At 35.8% G+C, this 19,605-nt stretch overlaps 1 protein-coding gene across 1 annotated transcript in view; it reads right to left on the bottom strand.

Moving 5' to 3' along the window:
- Positions 1-19,605, bottom strand: part of DACH1 (dachshund family transcription factor 1) — a 411,464-nt gene that overhangs the window by 187,605 nt on the left and 204,254 nt on the right. Inside the window, 1 exon segment of the mRNA XM_054701972.1 lies at positions 5,481-5,642. Coding sequence (XP_054557947.1) covers positions 5,481-5,642 — 162 coding nt within the window.

Genomic DNA, 19,605 nt, shown 5'->3' with positions numbered 1-19,605 from the left:
CATTTCTCTAGTCTTCCATTTTATTTCCTTACTATACAAAGACACCTGTCATAGCATGCTATGTAAATTACTACCTCTCTCAGGACCTATGTCTAAAGCCAATCTTCTTTTTAAACTTTTTTTTTTTATAACAGAAACCAAATGACTACTGTAGACACTCTTAAATTCCCTGTCAATCGTTTCATTATAGCAGCATCATCTGTTTGAAAATATAAGCAATTCCCTCATCTAATTATAGGAAGGATTTGAGGTTCATTAACATTGCCAAGGCAGAGAATCCAATGTGCAACTGCAGAGCTCTGCTTGGTGGCCTCTGTTCTCAGTTTCCTTTTATTCACTTTCTCAAGGTCTCCAAGACTTTTTCCTGAAATCATAAAATTAACTTTTCCTTCCAAATAGACACGTGAGTTAGAAGAAAGGAAATGACAATGGTATAAATTACTCTATTTCTGCAGGAATCTTTTTTTTATAAAAAAAAAAAAAAAACTAAAAGGAGATGGTCAGCAGAGGAAGATAATTTTATCTCCTTATCTGCCTGGCTTTTTGTTTTGTTTTGAGATGGAGAGAAGTTGGGAGTAAGCATACTGCTGTAGAATACAGCTGTTAATCCCAAAGTCCAGTTCTAGCTTTTACTGGAAACTCCTACAGCCTTGCAGCTACCCCAAGTTTGAGAAAATAAATAGGAACTGTACACTCCAGGCATGTGAAATATGTTAAGGTTTGTGGATCACTACATCAATGCACCCTCACTATGTCCCATGGTGATCAGAAGGAGAAATTCTGAAGTCTTAAGATTACTTCACTTCCTCAAAGAAATAACAACAGTTAGGGGGTTATGACTATAGTTTAAACAATGAGATTTTCTTGGGACATCTGTTTTGAGATCACATTTTGAATAGATATGAACTCATTTCCTTCTAAGCAAGCAATCTACTATTGTTGATAGCTGTTTACCAGTTCTATGAGTCAGATATTAGCCAGTGGCAAAGGTCCCTCTTAAATCCTCTGAGTATTCTTTAAACTGTGTACATAGTGTTTTCCTTAAATAAAATGTTAAGAGAAGTAAAAATGCAGTCTTTTCCTGCCTCTTGGTAAATTATAGTCCACAAAGTCTGGCATTTGCAAATAATATTTAATGTATTTATCTTTGGAGAGTTGTTTCCTTTGCTGTCATTAGTTAAGGGAGTAAGAAGTTAGGTTTAACAAAGCATTTAAATATCAAACTATTAAGAGATGCTCACTGTGTCAATATTTATGTAGCATTTAAAAGGTAGAAATAAAATTAAGTTTCCTATATTTAGATTAAAACATTGTGATTTAGTATCATCAAAAATGTGTGTGATGCCAAAAAAAATAAAAGAGAGAGAGAAGCGAACAAAAACACAGCTCTAGATACTGTGGAATTGACCTTGGGTTCACAGAATTTAAATTCTGTCTTTCCAATATCCCAGTCCCAATTTCCAAGCAGTATATTTTAAACTGGTTATGTAGATCATTCCTTAAAGCAAAAAAAAAAAAAAAAAAAAAAAAAAGGCAATTTATCTGGCCTGAATGTTGTGGATAGTGTTGCCACTAAAAAGAATCCAGGACATTTTTCCTTCTTATCTGCAATGTAGCTTATATCAGCCAACCTGTCACAAGATAGTACTTGATATAAACAAGAGATTGCAAAGACATCTCAGTAATCAATATCAGGATGGTTACAGTATGGAAACCCCAACCAGTGCATATCATTTGTCTCAGCATCTATTTCTATGGCCAAATGAAGCATTAATTCAAATCATAAATCTATGGTGATTTAAATCTGGGAATGAGCACCTGCCTGCTTTAATGATTTATTTTGTACATTTCAGTAAGCAGGAGATTTGTCCATATGAACTGACAGGTCACCTTCAGAAGCCAGGAGCAGACTGTTTATCACCATGCAGACTAGCATCTCATCTTAGCAAGTAAATATTAAACTAAAAGAATCCAATTGATTGTGGATGAGGGAGAATGGCGACATGGTCATATATTTTACTCAGTGTGCTGATACCTCACTTGGATCTATCCTGAGGTCCTCACTTCCTAAAATGATCGCTCTGTTGGAAAGATATGAGCTCAAGGTTAGCATCTAAAGTTGGGATAAAAAATAATTATCTGTCAGTGTCAAAGGTTTCTTAAACACCTTTTTCAGGCTAATTTTTTACATTCATATTAAGAACCGGAAAGGTCATCTAAAATAAAAATATCCTTTCATCTCACTGAGCCAAAACAAACCAAGTAACAGCAAAATCTATTTTCTGGGGCAATAAGGAGTTATTTACAACCAAGGGGGAAAAAAGTGCTCCTACAAAGGAAAGCCAAAAATATTTAATACAACTTGTGAGTCAGATGAGTACAAAAAAAAAAAAAAAAAAAAAGCAAACACTGAATTAATTTTTAAAATGTCACTGGATTTGGGCAGGACCGAGCAGCAGTAATACATCATTTAACTACCACTTCTCTGAGGGGTTTCAGTACTTCAAAGAGCCAATTGATAGATTCATGAGAGCAGTAAGTTTATAGTCTGAAATAGAGACCTTTGAGATTCTTGGGATGCCTCCCGGATTCGTATGTTTCAATACACTTTTTAAGCACCCGAGATAATTGATGTTTCTGGAAGACGCAGTATACCCTGTTTTGACTGCTTGTTAGTTAGCCATCCCGCCCACAGACGGTATGCCCCTTGAGTGCTGGGACTCTGTTCTTATTTTTGTGTTCCTACAAAGAGCTAAAATCAAATTTACAACAAAATCGAGTTGGCGTAGCAGCTGCCCCCAAATATCCTCACTGCCTGCAGCTTAAAAAATAATACCTTGCAGAGAGAACAGGAAAACTGAGTAGGAAGTCATTGATGGCAGGAAAAAGAGGAAGAAGGTAATTTGCAGAAGAGCAAGCTTGGAGACATAACAACAAAAGCAATACCAAGATGACTAACCTCCCTGCTGAACAAATACTGTGATAAGCAGATGGTATAATAAATAATGAGATAAACAAAGGACACATATGATCTCTTTTAATTCTTATAATGTAGATACTATCTTTTATGCCATGTTCCAAATATGGAATGTTAGACTCAAACAATTTACATAACTTACCAGAGTTACAGAGCATAAAATTATCGAACACTTACCATGAGGCAGTGCACTATCCTCTGAGCCAGGGAAGCCTGGGGGCCAGCTCTTCATTCAGCAGTGGCTTTGATCTATACAAGCTCAACCCCCACCCCCGCCATTGCCCTGCACCCTACTCACCCTACCCTAGCCCTCTCCCCCACCCAAACTCTCTTTCCCAGCTTTATATTAGATAAAGGAGGGGTGGGCAGAGGGTGTGCTCAGAAGGATAATAAATCATAAACTTTTAAAGGATGGCAGCATGTGAGAATAGAATAAATATGACAATGATAACATTTTACCCCAAATCAGCTACAGATATGTATTACAAATTACCTGCTTCACTTAGCACTGATTTTATCACAATCTCGAAATATTAAGGCCCTCTAGGAAAATCCAAATATATTTCTGCTCTTGGTTCAACTGGTACTATCAAAAAGCAATATAAATAACCAACTGATGAAATGAAAGAAATTTTTCCACTAAAACACAAAGGAAATTTTAAATTATTTTTAAGTCATTTTGATAACCTATGCACCCAAGTAATTAAGGCAAACTACACTTTGGTCAGTAAGCAAAAGTCACCGTATAATATCAAATATTAAATGGTTGTCAGCACTTCATGAGCCATGTTTTCTTTATCTTATGCACACTGGTTCTCTGAAGGCAACTTCTGCTCTGTTGGTCAGAAATTTTGAGCTGCAGCATGATACTTTAAATGTTAGTAAATTGCTTAAAGATCCCTCCTCCCAACACCAATTACAAAGAACAGCCTGCATTTAAGACCTACTCTGCTAACATGTGAAAACAATGCAGCTTATGTTTTGGAATGAAAACTATAACTGATTGTAGCCAATTACTTGTTTTTAAAATTGTCTCATTTTGTTCTCTTTTATAGATCAAAGTACAAGACTGCTATTCTAAAGCAATAAGTGCTCAATAGCTGTAAAACAAAAACTGTAATTTTTTGTTTGTTTCACTTCAACACTGTTTAACTTTAAAAAGTCTATATGAAGGTGTATAAGCTATGTCCTACACAACCTGCGGATCTCACCTTGCATCTGTGAGGATACCATGCACAAGCCCAGATGCTTCTCTTAGTCCTTTTTAGTTTTAAAGCCATGTCTGGTTCTCTTCCACATCATTTTATCCTTCCAAGCATTGCCACCTTCTTTATAACTAACTTATAAATTGAATCCACTTCTATCGCTCCTTCTCTATCCCCTTGTGTAGTTCTGCTGAAAAATTCTATTTTCTCTCTTTTTTTTACATTAAAAGCTTCTTGTAACAACACAAAATGAAGTGGCATTTTGTATTTTGTGTGTATATTTCATAAGCACTTCTGACTTAAACATTTGTACCTCGTGTATGTTTCCACAGAATTGTTTTGAAAATGATTAGTAAAATCCATAGTATTCCCTCATATACCCTTCACTGTAAGTCAGTGGACTGGGAAGTAGACCTTTGCTGAGTATCTAAAGAAACAATGTGTTATAACAGTGCACAGGAAAGAAAATGAAATTGAAATGACATGAATTACTGTGGCCTTCACGAATATATGTTGGATATAATATCCTGCACCCATCTAGTAGTATCCAAACTTCTCTCATTAAATTATAATTTGAGTATGATTTCTACTCTTTAAAGGCAAACACCACAGTGCAGTGGCAGAATATTTTTTTTCTTACTGACACAGAGATGCTAAAAATATTATCAATAAAAATATTAACTCACATTTGAAGTCATGTTTGACAAAACAAATTACCCAAATGAATTCTGCAATGAGAAAGTTGTTCCTTTTGATTTTATAGTGACTATTAACTTTTCACCCCTCTCAATACTTCAGGAAAGAAAAGATATAGAAGGAAATTGGTAACGATTATATGTAGAGTGAATTATCAACATAAGTCTTATTCTGCAACACATGAAAAGATTAAGTTTATATGTTTCTGCTAATATAAATTTCTCATTTGATAATAAGTGCATTAAGAATGAAAATGATAGTGTATGGTTTTGTTAGTAAATATTTTTCTGCAACCTTAGCTATAGTCATTATTTTTAAATTCTATTTAAAATCATTTGTATTATGAAAGATATCAAATGGACTTAAGTGGTAGAAGTTACAGTTATATAGTGTATCCTAGAACAAAAAATAATGTTGCTAATTAGAGTTGCTTAATTTATTTAGAGTGCATGTTGTAAGGAAAATGGTATCTTCAAAATATACTGTTCGCAATATGACAAGTAGGCACATCTTGAATGGGTGGGCAGCAGTTTGCTCTGCAAAAGAATGTTTAACTTGGTAGCAAAATGATCACAGTAAGTTTCAGTGAACATAAAACTTACCAACACTTGAATTCATGTCCCCATTTTCAGAATCTGCTCCATGTTGGTTATTACTGGCATGATAGTTGCTCATAGCTTCTAATTTGATTTTTTTCACCTTCATTGCTTCGGCGATAGCTGCATTGGTAGCAGCGGCAGCTGCTGCAGCTGCTGCTGTCAGACCTTAAAAGAATAAATTAAAAATGAAGTAATTCAAATTCTGATTGTTCATGTAATAGCCCATGTACATTAGATACACACATACAAACATATTAGAATATCTAATTTCTTTATGCAACACTCTAATAACATATATTCATACCCAACTAGCCAATGAAACAGCATTGATGCAAGGGAGATGGTACTCTCTAAACTCCCAAATTAAATATTAGCAGAAACATAATTCACACATCAAACTATAGCAATAGAAATGTAGCCAGAATTATCTCTCAAACTAATCAATCTGAACATGTCATTTCTGCTTAAATTCCTCAAAGGGAGAAAAGCTGAACTCTTGGCATATCTCACAAAGTCTTTCACTAAGGAGTATAAATTCTAAACCCACACTCACTGCACTGAACATGCCACCAACATGCCTACCCTCCCTGCCTCTTTAAGCCTGTGCCTTTGCACATGTCATTCCCTTTGTCTGGAATATCTTTGCCCCATGACTCACTTCCCTGACTTCTCATCCTTGACTTTCTAGTCCCAGAGTTGACGCTTTTAAACCACAATGTTTGCTCAGAACAGTTGGTCTCTTTTCATCTGGAGAACAGGAGAGCATGAGATTGGAATGTTTGAGGCCAGATTGTAGAAGAGCAGAAGCTAAAGCCATGGCCTATTGAAAGACTTTAGAGAGCCAGCGAGGATTTTGAGCAAAGGAATGGCTCATCACCCTTAAATGTGTGAACTTTACCAAGTCATTCTGCTTTTCTGGTATCCTTCATCTGCCAAATGACAGACACTGGAATATATGAGTGATCTCTCCTAATTCTAAAATTTAGCAGTCTGTGAGAAGATATATAGCCCTCCCCTTACTCCCTATGCCAGGAGTGCTTCAGAGTTTTGACTACAGTGCTTCAATCCAGTTTGAATTTAACTGTGTGATTTATTTCCCTTCCTAGTTGGTGGATTAGAGACTGAACACCTCACCTCTCCTTTTCGTCCCCACTAATCATCACTCCTAGTTACTATAGCAAATAGTTACAGCCAGAGGAATTATTTTTTAAAAGGTTTTTCTTTTGAAATCTCTGCTATATTTTTTTCAGAGGTTAGAAGAACACCTCACCTTTCCTTCAGATAAGACCAAGGAGGCTTTGACAATTTTCACCCCAAAGCATCAAGACCTTTGGAACTGATCTTTGCATGACACACTGACAACCACCCCCTAAAAAGGTGCTGATTTAAACTCAAAGAATTAATTTGGTTCTCTACTGAACACTTATTGCCTTTTAAGTCCCAACTTAAACTAATTCTCTCATCTTCCTATGATTGAATTTTCTCCCTAGTTACTCATTTCCTTTAAAGATGTTTTAAAGCATTTTTTCCTGTTCTCTTAAAGCTCTCTTTGTGTTTCCCAGCAACCCTCTCTTCCTTAATGTTGCCTTGTCACAAATGTGAACATCTCCCATGTCCCTTCTTTTCAGTGTCTGTCAGTGTCCCATCTCCAATTTATGGCATTTCTAGGGTTTTTATCTTTGATTTACACAGCAGGTAAATTTGTCCCATAATATCCAAATAAAAGAGCTAGACTTAAACCCGAGATAGGATTGTTATTACTGTATAGTTCTGCATCAAATTCAGTAGCATGAAATAAACTTCCTTATGATACAGCCTTAGACTAACCATAACATCATCTTGAGTATGGTTTCCTCATGTAAAGTCAGCCTATTCACAATGATATAATATGAGGAATAAAAAAAAAAAAAAACACTGTGAACAGCCTGTCATGATATGCTTAGTAAAAACTAGACATGCCTGACATTCTAGATCCCCAATAAGTGAAGCCCAACCTTATTTCTGATTCCTGCAACATACAGTGAGCTGGTCATAACCCCTCAGCTAGGAGACTCCACTTCTCCTCAGATGACTGTGTTAGTCCTCATCAGGTCTTCAAAATATGTTCTTTTTTAATTTTATTATTTATCTGACCTAATTTATGGTATGCTCCTATTTTTCTATTGGACAGTTTTTCCCAGTTTTACATGCTTGCTACAAACTCCAGAAGATATGCATCTGACACACACATGGTATAACTTAACTGTGATGCTTTTCAATATTCCATTTTGAGTCCATTTTAATGAAGGGAAGAAGAAGCCCATGGCATTTTTTAATAATTGCTCATTTTAGTTTCACTAACTCACTTGGCTGTTTGTTGGGTTTCCATTTTAATTCTTCAATAGCTTTCAAATTCAACCGATTTTCTCCATTTCCACTAGCTCCTTTTCTTCCCCAGAGCCCTGCAATAATCTCTTAATAACTTCAACTTTCCCTATCTTCAATCTCTTACTATTCAAACTGCAATCAGCGTAACCTTGTGAAAATGAAAATCCAATCATGACAGTCAATTAGTGCTCTTGGGAGCAAGTTGTTGCTTCCCCTGGCTGTTGGGGTCCTTTGTACTTAGTTCTCTAACTCTCCCTGCAGCATCATCTGCTTTCCAGGTCCCCTTTGCTCTCTATGCCCCAGATTCATTCTCCCTAATAGATTATATTCGTTCTTCAAATCAGATTTGCACATATTATCCCCACTTTCTAGAATCACCAACTAAAGTAAGCATACAAAGATTGAGTCACACCATCTGAAACTCTAGTGGGGCCTCTTGCACCTCTACATTGTGGGTTGAATTACTGTTCCTCGGGTCATTTTAATGTGCAACCTGAGAAGAGAAACTTATTTCCTTCAACTCTTTCTTGTTCATTTTGTGGGAGAAGGAGGAAGCTAAGGGGGGAAAGGGCATGTGGTTAAGACTAGCTGCTTAACAAGGTCAGAACACCAAAGGCACAAAAATACTTTCTTAGTATATGTATCCATATCATCCATCAAAATGCCTGACACAAATTGTCACTGAATGGAAAAAAATGCTTCTCAAACTAGATTACTTGAAAAGCCACAGGAGAAATATGGTAATTATTTTGACAATGTGAATGTGGTAAATAATTTAAAACATGATGTGTATGTTACAATCAATCTGAGTATACCATGAGTAGCAAATCTCATTAATTAATATAAAGGATGACTCTCCGAGGCAACAACTGCATGAGGGCTGGAGCATATCACAAAAGGCTCACATGCCTCTCCATTTATTGCATTTCCTGATGTCCCACAATGGCCTTTTCAAATCTGTGATATTCACAAACACACTCCAACTTGCTGACTGTAGTAAAAACTTAGCTTAAAACCCATGCCCTTGCCTTAGAAAGAGGTCCTGCCATTTTGTCTGCTAATGAAATTATCTTTGGGAAAAAAAACACAGTAAGTCCACAAAATAACTGTATCTAAACTTCATAGAGAATCCCAAACAGTGAAATCATTTACTACACACATTGCCCTCCCTGCCTAACCCTTTTCTCACTTACACCTCTTCTTCATAGATTTCCATACCCCTGTTTTAATACAGCACCCTGAGGTATCTTTTATGGAAAATTTACCAATACTTCAAACTCTTCCCTATCACAACTCATTTTCCCTCAGAGCAAGATAATTTGGTGTTTCTCAAAGTATTCTACATCGAATCTGGCTGCAGTGCATAATAAAGCTGGAAATTATCTTTTCCATAATCTCTCTACCTCTGGGATGAACTTAGAAACCTATGATTTTAAAACTTTCAAGATTCTGATGCCCGCAGCCTTGAAATGATGATGACGATAATTTACACTAAAGTATGTCCTCATCTTACAATAAATGCTTATTAACCAAATACAGTGGTTTTTGAAAGTGAGTATGCTTAAAGAATCAACAAGGGAACTTGCTAAATTACAAAACCAGGTTGGCCCAATGTATCACAGTTTTTTTTTTCTCCCCGGTGGCGCAGCGGTTGAGCGCTGGGTTGCGAAGCTGCCCGCGGCCTCTGAGGCGCCAGTTTGATCCCCGGCTGCTCCCTGGACATCGGAGGAGGGTCCCACATGGCGCCCAGACCTCTCCTGCCACCCGCTGCTCCCCTCAGCAGTGTACTTCAGTCCTTCTGCCTGCTCTGCTCCCCGCTCTGGCTCTGGTGAATTCTCTCACCCTCCCACGCTTCTGACTGTACCCAGTGCATGTATAAACAAAACAAACAAACAAACAAACAAACAAATAAATAAAACATGCCTCTATAAAAAAAAATTTTAAAAAAATATTTATTTATTTATTTTTACAAGCACTGGGTACAGTCAGAAGCACGGGAGGGTGAGAGAATTCACCAAAGCCAGAGCGGAGAGCAGAGCAGGCAGACTGATGAAGTACACTGCTGAGGGGAGCAGCGGGCGGCAGGAGAGGTCTGCGTGCCATGTGGGACCTTCGCCCTGCGCCCGGGGATCGAACCAGTGCTGCAGAGGCTGCGGGCAGCTTTGCAACCCAGTGCTCAACCACTGCGCCACTGGGGAGGCCCCAATGTATCACAGTTTTGAGACATACATTGTTCCACAGTTATTCAGACTTTGTAAAAACTTGTCTTCTCATGCCTTTAGCCAATTACAGCAGTAGCATAGGAGCCACTACTCTAACTTCTGGATGCATTAGCCACGCATGCATTTAATTCCAACAGCTACTTTCATATAGGAATCTATTTGGCATATACAGCAATTGCTTAGATAGTTGTTCCTGATACTTTAATTGGTAAGTTTTCTACTGGATTGCTTCCTCATTGGGAGAAAAATTGTGTGTGTATGTGTGCGTGTGTGTGTGTGTATGGTAAAGGAACAGATAAATGAATGCATAAATGATAACAAACCAAGAAATGTTTAACCCGCCAATTTTATATCACCAAATTTACCTTTTTGTTCTCTTAAAGAATATTTGTGATGTTTCACACACCAAGACAATAACATGTACTGAAATGAGAAGTCAAATGTAGCATAATTTTATTTTATTTTAAAAGGTCCATATTTATTTTAAAAGTTCATATTTATCAACAATGGAGAACATTAATGCATACTTAAAGTTCACTTTCCACTTGTAAAAATAATTCATTGAGAAATACTGGGTTTTAAAAAGACATTTCCTGGGCCTTCCTAGTGGCTCAAGGGGTTAAGTCTCAGCACTATGAAGCTATCCGCAGCCACTGCAGCACGAGTTCCATCCCTAGCCGGGGAGCTGACCCACAAGGCACAGAAGACCTCTTCTGTCTCACCCACTGGTACCCTCAGCAGTGTATTTCAGTAGATGCACCTGTTCTGATCCCCATTCTGTTTCTGGTGAATCCTTTCACCTCCGGCACGTCTGGCCTACACCCCAGTTCTTGTATGCATAAATAAATCTTTAATGAATAAATAAATAAAAATAAAAACAGATTCCCTTCACAGAAAGTATAAGTCATATATTGCACTCCTAGACCTGTGATTGGCCCTCAGGAAAGAGATTGTATATCAAACTCAGGTTAAAGCATATATGCATTGTAACATCAAAAATATTTTTTCCCCTGTTGAGCTTGACAAATTCTACCACTTGCAATTTAAAAGAATGAATAGATTTCTTTTTGCAGAATTTGGAAACACAGCTTGTCGTATTATTATCTGAATTATGATGCAAACTCATTGCTGTGGGCTCCGTTCAGCTCTGCTCCTTCACAACAAATTCTATATATATATTTTGAGCTGACTATTGTTAGTTCTTTATTTTTATCTTGGCTTATAGATTTGTTTACTTTTACTCTCATTTTTTGATGCTCCACTAAAATCTTTTAAAGTTCTTGTTGAATAGTGACTGGTGCAGGAATTACCAATTATCTAAGTTCACTATTATATAAGCAGAAATTCTCATGTGGTGTTGGGAAAAACCACTTCAAGAAGCCAAAGAAACTTTGGACAATATACATCAAATATATCTTGGATACTGCAGCAAGTTATATAATTCTTAAGACTTCAAAATACTGGGCCTCCCTGGTGGCGCAAGTGGTTAAGACTCAACCTATGAAGCTCACCCCAACTGCTGCAGCACAAGTTCTATCCCCAGGCAGGGATCTACCCACATGGTGCAGCAGACCTCTCCTGACTTGCCCACTGCTCCCCTCAGCAGGGTACTTTGGTCGATCTGCCTGTTCTGTTCCCCACTCTGTCTCTGGTAAATCCTTTCACCACCCCACCACACCTCTGGCCTGTACCCCTGCTCTCATATGAATAAATAAATAAATCTTTAAAAAAAAAAAGACTTCAAAATTCTCATCACTAAAAACAATGATATCAATTCTGTCTTCAGAGAAGTGTCAAAGAATAAAGGTGGAATCGTGTGCACAATAACATGGGCATAGACCAAGCTCCCTGCCAATGATAATAGATACTATCAAGTAACATAATAATCCATCATATTTTTATGTTGAGTTTTGCTTTTGCTCTGTTACAAAAATGCATGACAAAAGCTACCTAAGAGCATTGCATAAGAATTTAGCTATTTAGCAAATGAAAATCTAAAAACCATGCTTCTATCTCATCGTTTAATCATTTAATTTAGTAATCACATTGATCAAATTTATCAGAAAATCACTAAATCGCCACTCTGTGCTATATTGATACAAAACCTTCACTACTTCAAATTCAATATCCGAAAACCAATCCATGAAGGGAAGCAGGCATTGTCACCACGTAAGAGCTTTATTTAACTTCACGAAGATAACACTTTTCTTCTGTTTTCAACTTTCATCAAAACAGTCTTTAAATCCTTCAAATACCATTACACAATCCTAATAACTCTCTTTAACAAAAGGAAAAGTATCCTCATTCTATTTATTTCAAATAAGTTAGTACCCCTAGTTATAAAGAGCAGATTACAACTGTAGATTATAAATATCAATAAAAGAGACATATTGCTGTCAAATTCTTTCTCTGATCTGTTTGTTTGCTCATTAACTTGAAAGGTCCAATCTTTGATCTTTGGTTTCAAAGACATCAAGATGACTTCCAAATGTTTGATATGTTGTCTACTTTTACATCACATTCCATATAAAATGCATTTCCCAAAACTTAATGGTTAAATAACATGAGTTTTTGCAAGAGATAGTAACTGTTCAAAAGCTTCTATATGAAAGACTTTTTTATTAGTTTATGTTACTTTATCCAAATTTAGAAGAAAACATTTTAAACATGTAGAGATTATGGTCAATGGTAGTTATTATTAATATTCTGGAATTGATAAGTTATTTATGTCTGGCATTCTTCCTACTGATTATTCAGGGAGACAGGCGGCTTATAAATATCTCATCACTCCACCGTCACAGAAATTTCATCGACAGTGCTCATGCACAGCTATTAGCAATATGAATCTAACCATTACAAGAAGGAGGAAAATCGAACATGTGGCATTAATACGCAGTCCTGGTTCCTAACCATCTGATAGGCAGATGGTGTGAAGCGTATTCTCCAGCTGAAATGAAGGGGCACATCATTTAAAACCTTGTTTGCATTCTAACTGATATCAGTGCCATATTGATATACATGATACATCATGGCAGTATTTGAACAATCTAGTTTGTTTCAGTCATAAATGTTTACAGCCTTGTTTTTTTAATCTTATAAGCATGTTCAGAAGAGTGTATTTTTAATTTATGAAACCTATTGTTTACTTCTGTTGAACTAGAAGATTAGTGGAAAGCAGGAATATTAAATTACTTCAACCAGAGCAATATAACCAAGACAGATGAATAAAGTGGGTTTCTATTTTCAATAAAGGATGTTAGTAAAGGAATTTTAAAATTAGCCGAGGCATTTTGTGCATTAAATACATTTATTCATTTAAACCTTCTAGCTTTTTTTCCCCAAGTGGCATACAGAGAAACTTAATGCTTTACATAGTCATTCATTTAAATCTCTCACTGTGTGCAATTAATCTTGTCCAACAACTCAATTCAGAAAGTAAAACATCAAAAAGCATAGTTCAGTTCAACAGTCATTACTGTGAAGTAATCTTTCTGCTCCTGACAGTTCCTATAGACTCTGCAAAACTCTGTTGAAGGTGCATTGTAAGCTCCGTGAGTTTGAATTACAACTCAATTGAAATCACTCCAAGTCTTAGAACTCTTGGCTCAATATAACAACTTGAAAACACCACTACCTTTTTCTCACCATTTTCATTTTATCCTTACTTAAATAGTAGCTGTCTGGAAAACTGACACTAATTTTCACAGTTATTTTCTTTCTCAATACTTTCTAAATAAATTAAAAATGTGACTGAAACATACCTGTCCTCATCCCTGAATAATTAAATAACAAAAATGATAAGTAGCTAGAATAAGTAACTTAATTGTGAATCAGGATACACTGTAGAGTTTGAGTGAATTTGTCTCCTAATGCCTATAAGCCTGACTATTCTTGCCCTTTGAAACATATTTTCATTCTACAGAGAAAAGGAGAATTGATCTTTGTGGCCATTAATGGAGATACTCCCTATGCCACTTTCCAGTTCTTCAATTGATTAAATTAGGTTAAAAATGTTTGAATTGACCAAAAAAAAAAAAAAAAACCAACACTATTTTGGAGAAACATATAGTAACAGTCTACCATAATATTGATAATGACTAATAAATCAAATTCATCAAATTTAGCATTCTTTTTCTGAGTTTCTTAAAATTACAATCTCCCAGTGTTAAGGAAGTAACAACACTAGTGAAGTTAGGGGGAGAGAACACCATGGAGATGTTATTGGCCATGTGTTAAATCTAATAATTTTTTTTTTTTGTAATTTTACTGACACACCCAACTTCTGATCACTAACTCATAGCATCGATCTGAAACATAATCACATATTTTTTCAATAACTATGGTTTAAAATTAGAAAATGTCAGGTAATTTTTTTAAAGTTGAACTGGGCACAACAGAGTTTTGAATATTTGACTTTTACTTTTACTCTCTTTTATCTTTACCACCTTTAGAAAAATATTCCTAAACAGTCACTTGGATTCTAGACTTATTAAAACATGGGGATGTGAAACACTTTATCTAATGTGATCCTTTTATTTTACTGATGAAGAAACTTAGGGGCAGGGAGGTTAATCATTTCTATAAAGTCGCACCATTAAATAATGATAGAGTAATCCCAATTCCCCTAACTCCCAGTTCAGCATTGACCACACTGACTCTGTCAATAAATGTATAAAGAAAAGTACAGAATTCAGCAAAATATGGAGTCATTGAGAATAAATGAGCACCTTTTGCTGAAGTAGTTTATGAATTGCATAAGAGGTCAAGATGGTTGATACACTAATGATGTCACAAGTATAGTTGGCTCCAATTAGAAGCCTGATCTAAACATTCACTTGTGATTTAGTTTTGTATAATTTACATTTTTACTGGCCACTGAAACAATGGCTGTTCAACTTTATTTATGTACAAAACATTTAACCTGTACTGCTGGTGAAATACAGTAGCTATAATATTAGCCTAAATCCTATATCTTAAATATGGCACAACAAGGAACGAAGGAAAAGTGAATAACTTACTTCCTCAGTACGTCTTGCATTCAGAACAAATTTAAATATAAATAAGTAGCTTCAAATTTTCTTTACAGCACCCTTCTCATTTTTTTTTATTATTGTCCCATTATCTAATAAACTGGGCATTAAATATACTTGTGTCTGTCTAGCATCCAAAATCTCAGTAGTGATATAACTCATCATCCCAAATTATTCAATGCATTGACTCGGGAAATGGTTCTTACTAGCCTGAAAGCAAACTGAAAGTATGTGACATTCTAGAGATAACTTTTTTAAAAGTGGTACTTGTTAATATATTGGTGACAATTTTGGCAGTATAATCAGTGAAAAGAGGAAATGGTATCATAAATTTAATTTCCTGCAGAAGAGTCACCTCATTAGCATTTTAGCCTAAGAATAGTCCCTGCAAATGTTCTCCTACTTTTCTCAATGTCATGTAAATCCTCTTCTCAATTCTTTGATACATCAATTAAGTCTCTCTTTTTTATTTTTCCATAATCCACATAGCATGCTGGGCTCTGTTAGTATGTGGTTGTTGATGACAAGAGGGGAGAACATGAGAAGGAAATCTAATAGAGTGGCCATGATTATTTGTAAGTCTTGCTTGGGAGAAGTTATCCAATCAGAAACAGCTGAGAGTCTTGGTCACAAAATTTTTCTGATATAGAAATGTAATTTTTTTCCCAAAGAAAAGACTCAAAAGAGAAATGTATTTAGACATACACAGGTGCACACACACTTTCAAAAGAGAGATCAGAGTCTGGGCTAGGAACAATATACAGCCATATTCATTAGTTAAGGCATTGTATTTTTCACTCCTTTGTTATTTCGATTCTTGCATTTATCTTATTATCTTATTGAATGTCCACAATTAGCCTACAAGGAGGTATTTTCCTTATTTGTTTACAAGGAAAATGTGAATGGTAAAAGGCCAATTGTAGTGCTTGAAAAAGTAGGTTTTTGTTGTGATTTTAAACTTGGACTATGTGGGGGGGGGCCTCCCCAGTGGCACTGCGGGCTGAGCTCAGTGCTGTGAAGCTGTCAGCAGCCTCTGCAGCACTGGTTCAATTCCCAGCTGGCCAGGGAGATTCCCACATGGTGTGGCAGACCTCTCCTGCCTCTCCCACTGCTCCCCTCAGCAGTTTACTTCGGTTTGTCTGCCTGTTCTGCTGCCTGCTCTGTCTCTGGTGAATTCTCTCACCCTCCTGCGCCTCTGGCATGTACCCCAGTGCTTGTATAAATAAATTAATCTTAAAAAAAGGAATTATTAAAAAAATAAAGTTGGACTATGGTAAAGATCAATCTTGATTAATTTAGAAAGTAGATGCTGTCATGTGAGAGTGAAAATTCAGAACAAATGTGGAGCATAGTCCATAATTTCAAGTGAGTGTCATTTCCTAGAAGGTAGCATTTTAGATAGGAAGTCTTTATCTTGATATACTTTTATAAGCACAGTCAAGTTAATTAATTTCCTTAGTGTAACTTAGAAAAGTTACTTAAAATGTCTGATTTTGATGGAAACTTACACTATATTGTCCAAGAAATAAATGTCTATGCTTAAAACTTTTGAGATTTGATAAGTATATTGAGCTCAGCTCACCTAGGAATAAGAGCAGTGGATGTCAAGTAAAGCAGTGGATGTCAATTACCAATGGTTGGAATTATATTATTTCTCTTTTTTTTTCTGTATTGTTGCAAAAATTATTCCAACAGAAAGAAACACTTAATTGTTATCACGGCAAGAAATGGGAGTCTTTTGTGTATTCTATTAAAACCTTTTACTTCATTTTAAAATAATCATAAACCATAACAACTCTCCAATTGTTTTTACATCTCTTCATTTTAGGAGCAAACTGTGTAGTTAGACCTATCCAATTGCTTCTCTTGACCCAGTTTATGTTGTACCATGAGATTCTATTAAAAGAAACTAAATCACTGCAGTAGATTTATTCACCTTAAATAATTTAAGCTAATTGAAAAAGAACCAAACTAAAACTAAAACACTTCTCTCAAGCATTCAACTTCTGCATGTCAATTAGTAATTTAAACAACCAGCTAATCACAACAGCTTTGTGAGAAACACAGACCTGTACTAGGTAAATATTTCTCTCTATCCTCTGGGCTCAAGGTAAAAATAAAACATCAGTTCTGAATCTGGAAGTATGTATATGTCTTTAATAGTAATTAGGTAATGCCAATAAAATATTTTAAGTAATGGATTGGAGCTTTTTCTTAAACTTTGTAAACAATTTTTGAAAAGAAACAATAGATGAAAGAAATAAATCTAGAAGATCGTATCCAATCATTCTTATGGCAATGAGTTATAGTATTTCAAATTTACATCCTAACTAAAGCAATACCAAATTTAAAACATTATTGGTATTCACAAATGTACATTTGTGACTGTACTATAAATGTTACTGAGTCCAGAAACTATCTCTTATGGATTGGTTTAAAAATTAGGAACCCTGTTTAAATATGACTATTATACTTTTTTTGTTATTTTGCTTTTTATTAAATTTTATTATTACGGTGATTTAAACCATATTTAGAGTGGCACATGTTATCACAAATTATAATATTCAAAAGTTCCATTCTTTAAATTCCACTTGGAAAGTCAATGATCATTTTTCTTATGCAATTACTCAACCATATAATTCAGTCTTTTGTAATACCTGGAATCTGTGGCATAGTCACTCAAATGACAGTCCTACAAAGAGTTACAAACACTTTTTGCAATATTTTTACCACACATCTTTCTGATGAGAATTTGAAAAATGCAAACATAACTTAATCTTGGATGTAAAGTCTTTTGAAATATTGCTTAAGTGTATACTGAATAAAGACAACACACTCAAGCAGACTTTTCCCCCTTTAACTAGCATTCATCTTTTCAAAAGCAATAGATTCTCAGTCCACACGGAGTCTATTGCATTATTCATTTCATGTGCAACCTCATGCTGGACCATAAATTGTTACTTTATCTAATCAAAGGAGACTTAACGCTACAGAAGGTCAAAGGTTTAATTTTGTGAAGTATTATCTTACACTATGAGTTTAACCGAAAAATAGAAGAAGAAAAACAGCCAAGAAACTGGTAATAAATGAACCTTTATTGCCTCAGGCATTGGCCTAGTTAATAAACTTTCATTGAAGGTTTCTTTCAACTGTTACGGACAATGAGAGGAAAAAAATCTTAAATTACAGCCATGTGTGACTTTTAAAGCAGTCATTCTTTTTTATCTCAACCTCCCTAGCTCAGGGAAAAAAAAAAAAAAGACAAAGAGAGATTGTCTTCGATCTCTTAACCAAAAATGTATGTTTCTAAACAGATTAAAAAGTGCAGATAAACTTTTCTAAAAGCAGAGGTCAGCTTTGAACAACATAAAAAAAAAAAATACATTCTTAGGTGTCGAATCTTAGAGAACAATCTCTCTTGCTAAATGTAAAAGTACAAAAGGGAGGAGGAAGACGTCCTCTCCACAACTCTGACCCTTAAATTGTAGTCTCCTATTTAGCAAATGCAATGTCTTATAATCTCACTATTACTGCACAAAGTCAGTTGTAGTTTTTATTCATAAAATGTATTATAAATACCACATTATCTATGTTCTATTTGCCTGTTTTAGTAACAAAAATGCATTCCATTTCAGGAACAAAAGACTACTTGCAAAATAACTCATTTTACTATTATGCATTTAAAATTTTTAAGAGGGACACGTCAATCTTTTAAATGATACTGTCAGCTAAACAGCAATGGCCTGTGGGTGGTGTTCATTGCAGTATTTTCTAGAAAAGAAAATGAACTGACTTCTTGTGATATACCATTTTTTCAGGAGGTGCTGTGTTGAAGATGAAAGTCATCATGGCCTCAATACCAACATCTCAATTCCACAGCACAGCATAAATAAGGGAGCTGCTCTTGTCACCACCAGAGTTACCATAAAAGTGTTGAGAAACAGAAGGAGCCATATTCTGCATCTGACATCAGAAATTCTCAAACAGAAAAGGAGAGCGGGCTGGCTCTGTACTCCTGACTGGGCCTCCTTGCCAGACTCCACCCCCAATCACCATGCTTTCAGCAGGGCACCTAACACTCTTCCTGCCAGGCAACATTTGGACAGAACTGAGCTCTGCTTCATTCCAGGGACGTGTCACTAGGATGCTATCTTGGTCACCTTTGAATTGAACATAACTGCTTCTGCAGTCAACACCAGGTGAGAAGCACGACCAGGCTCCCTGCTAAGAAGTACACTCTGCACAGCTGGGAAGCAGCGGGTTCTGCTGGGATTAGGATGCAGCATGTTTACACCAGAAGTTCTGTTTCTTTTCTATATTTGCCAAGAGTAGTGACAGAGACTTAGGGGAGAGTGAAAAGCAGTGATTAAAGACAATGTCACACAAATCCTGAATATGAAAAAAAGGCCAAATAGTATGCATAGAATATTGAGGACAAAAACATAGGTTTCAAAAAGTAGAGTTGAACCTGGCTATGAAAATCAAAAGAAAATTGAGACTATCAGTTTT

The sequence above is a fragment of the Talpa occidentalis genome, unplaced genomic scaffold, assembly GCF_014898055.3.
Source record: "Talpa occidentalis isolate TD23 unplaced genomic scaffold, MPIMG_talOcc4v2.1 talOcc4.5, whole genome shotgun sequence".
NCBI classification, from domain to species: Eukaryota; Metazoa; Chordata; class Mammalia; order Eulipotyphla; family Talpidae; genus Talpa; species Talpa occidentalis.
This window is presented reverse-complemented; position numbering and strand designations above follow the sequence as displayed.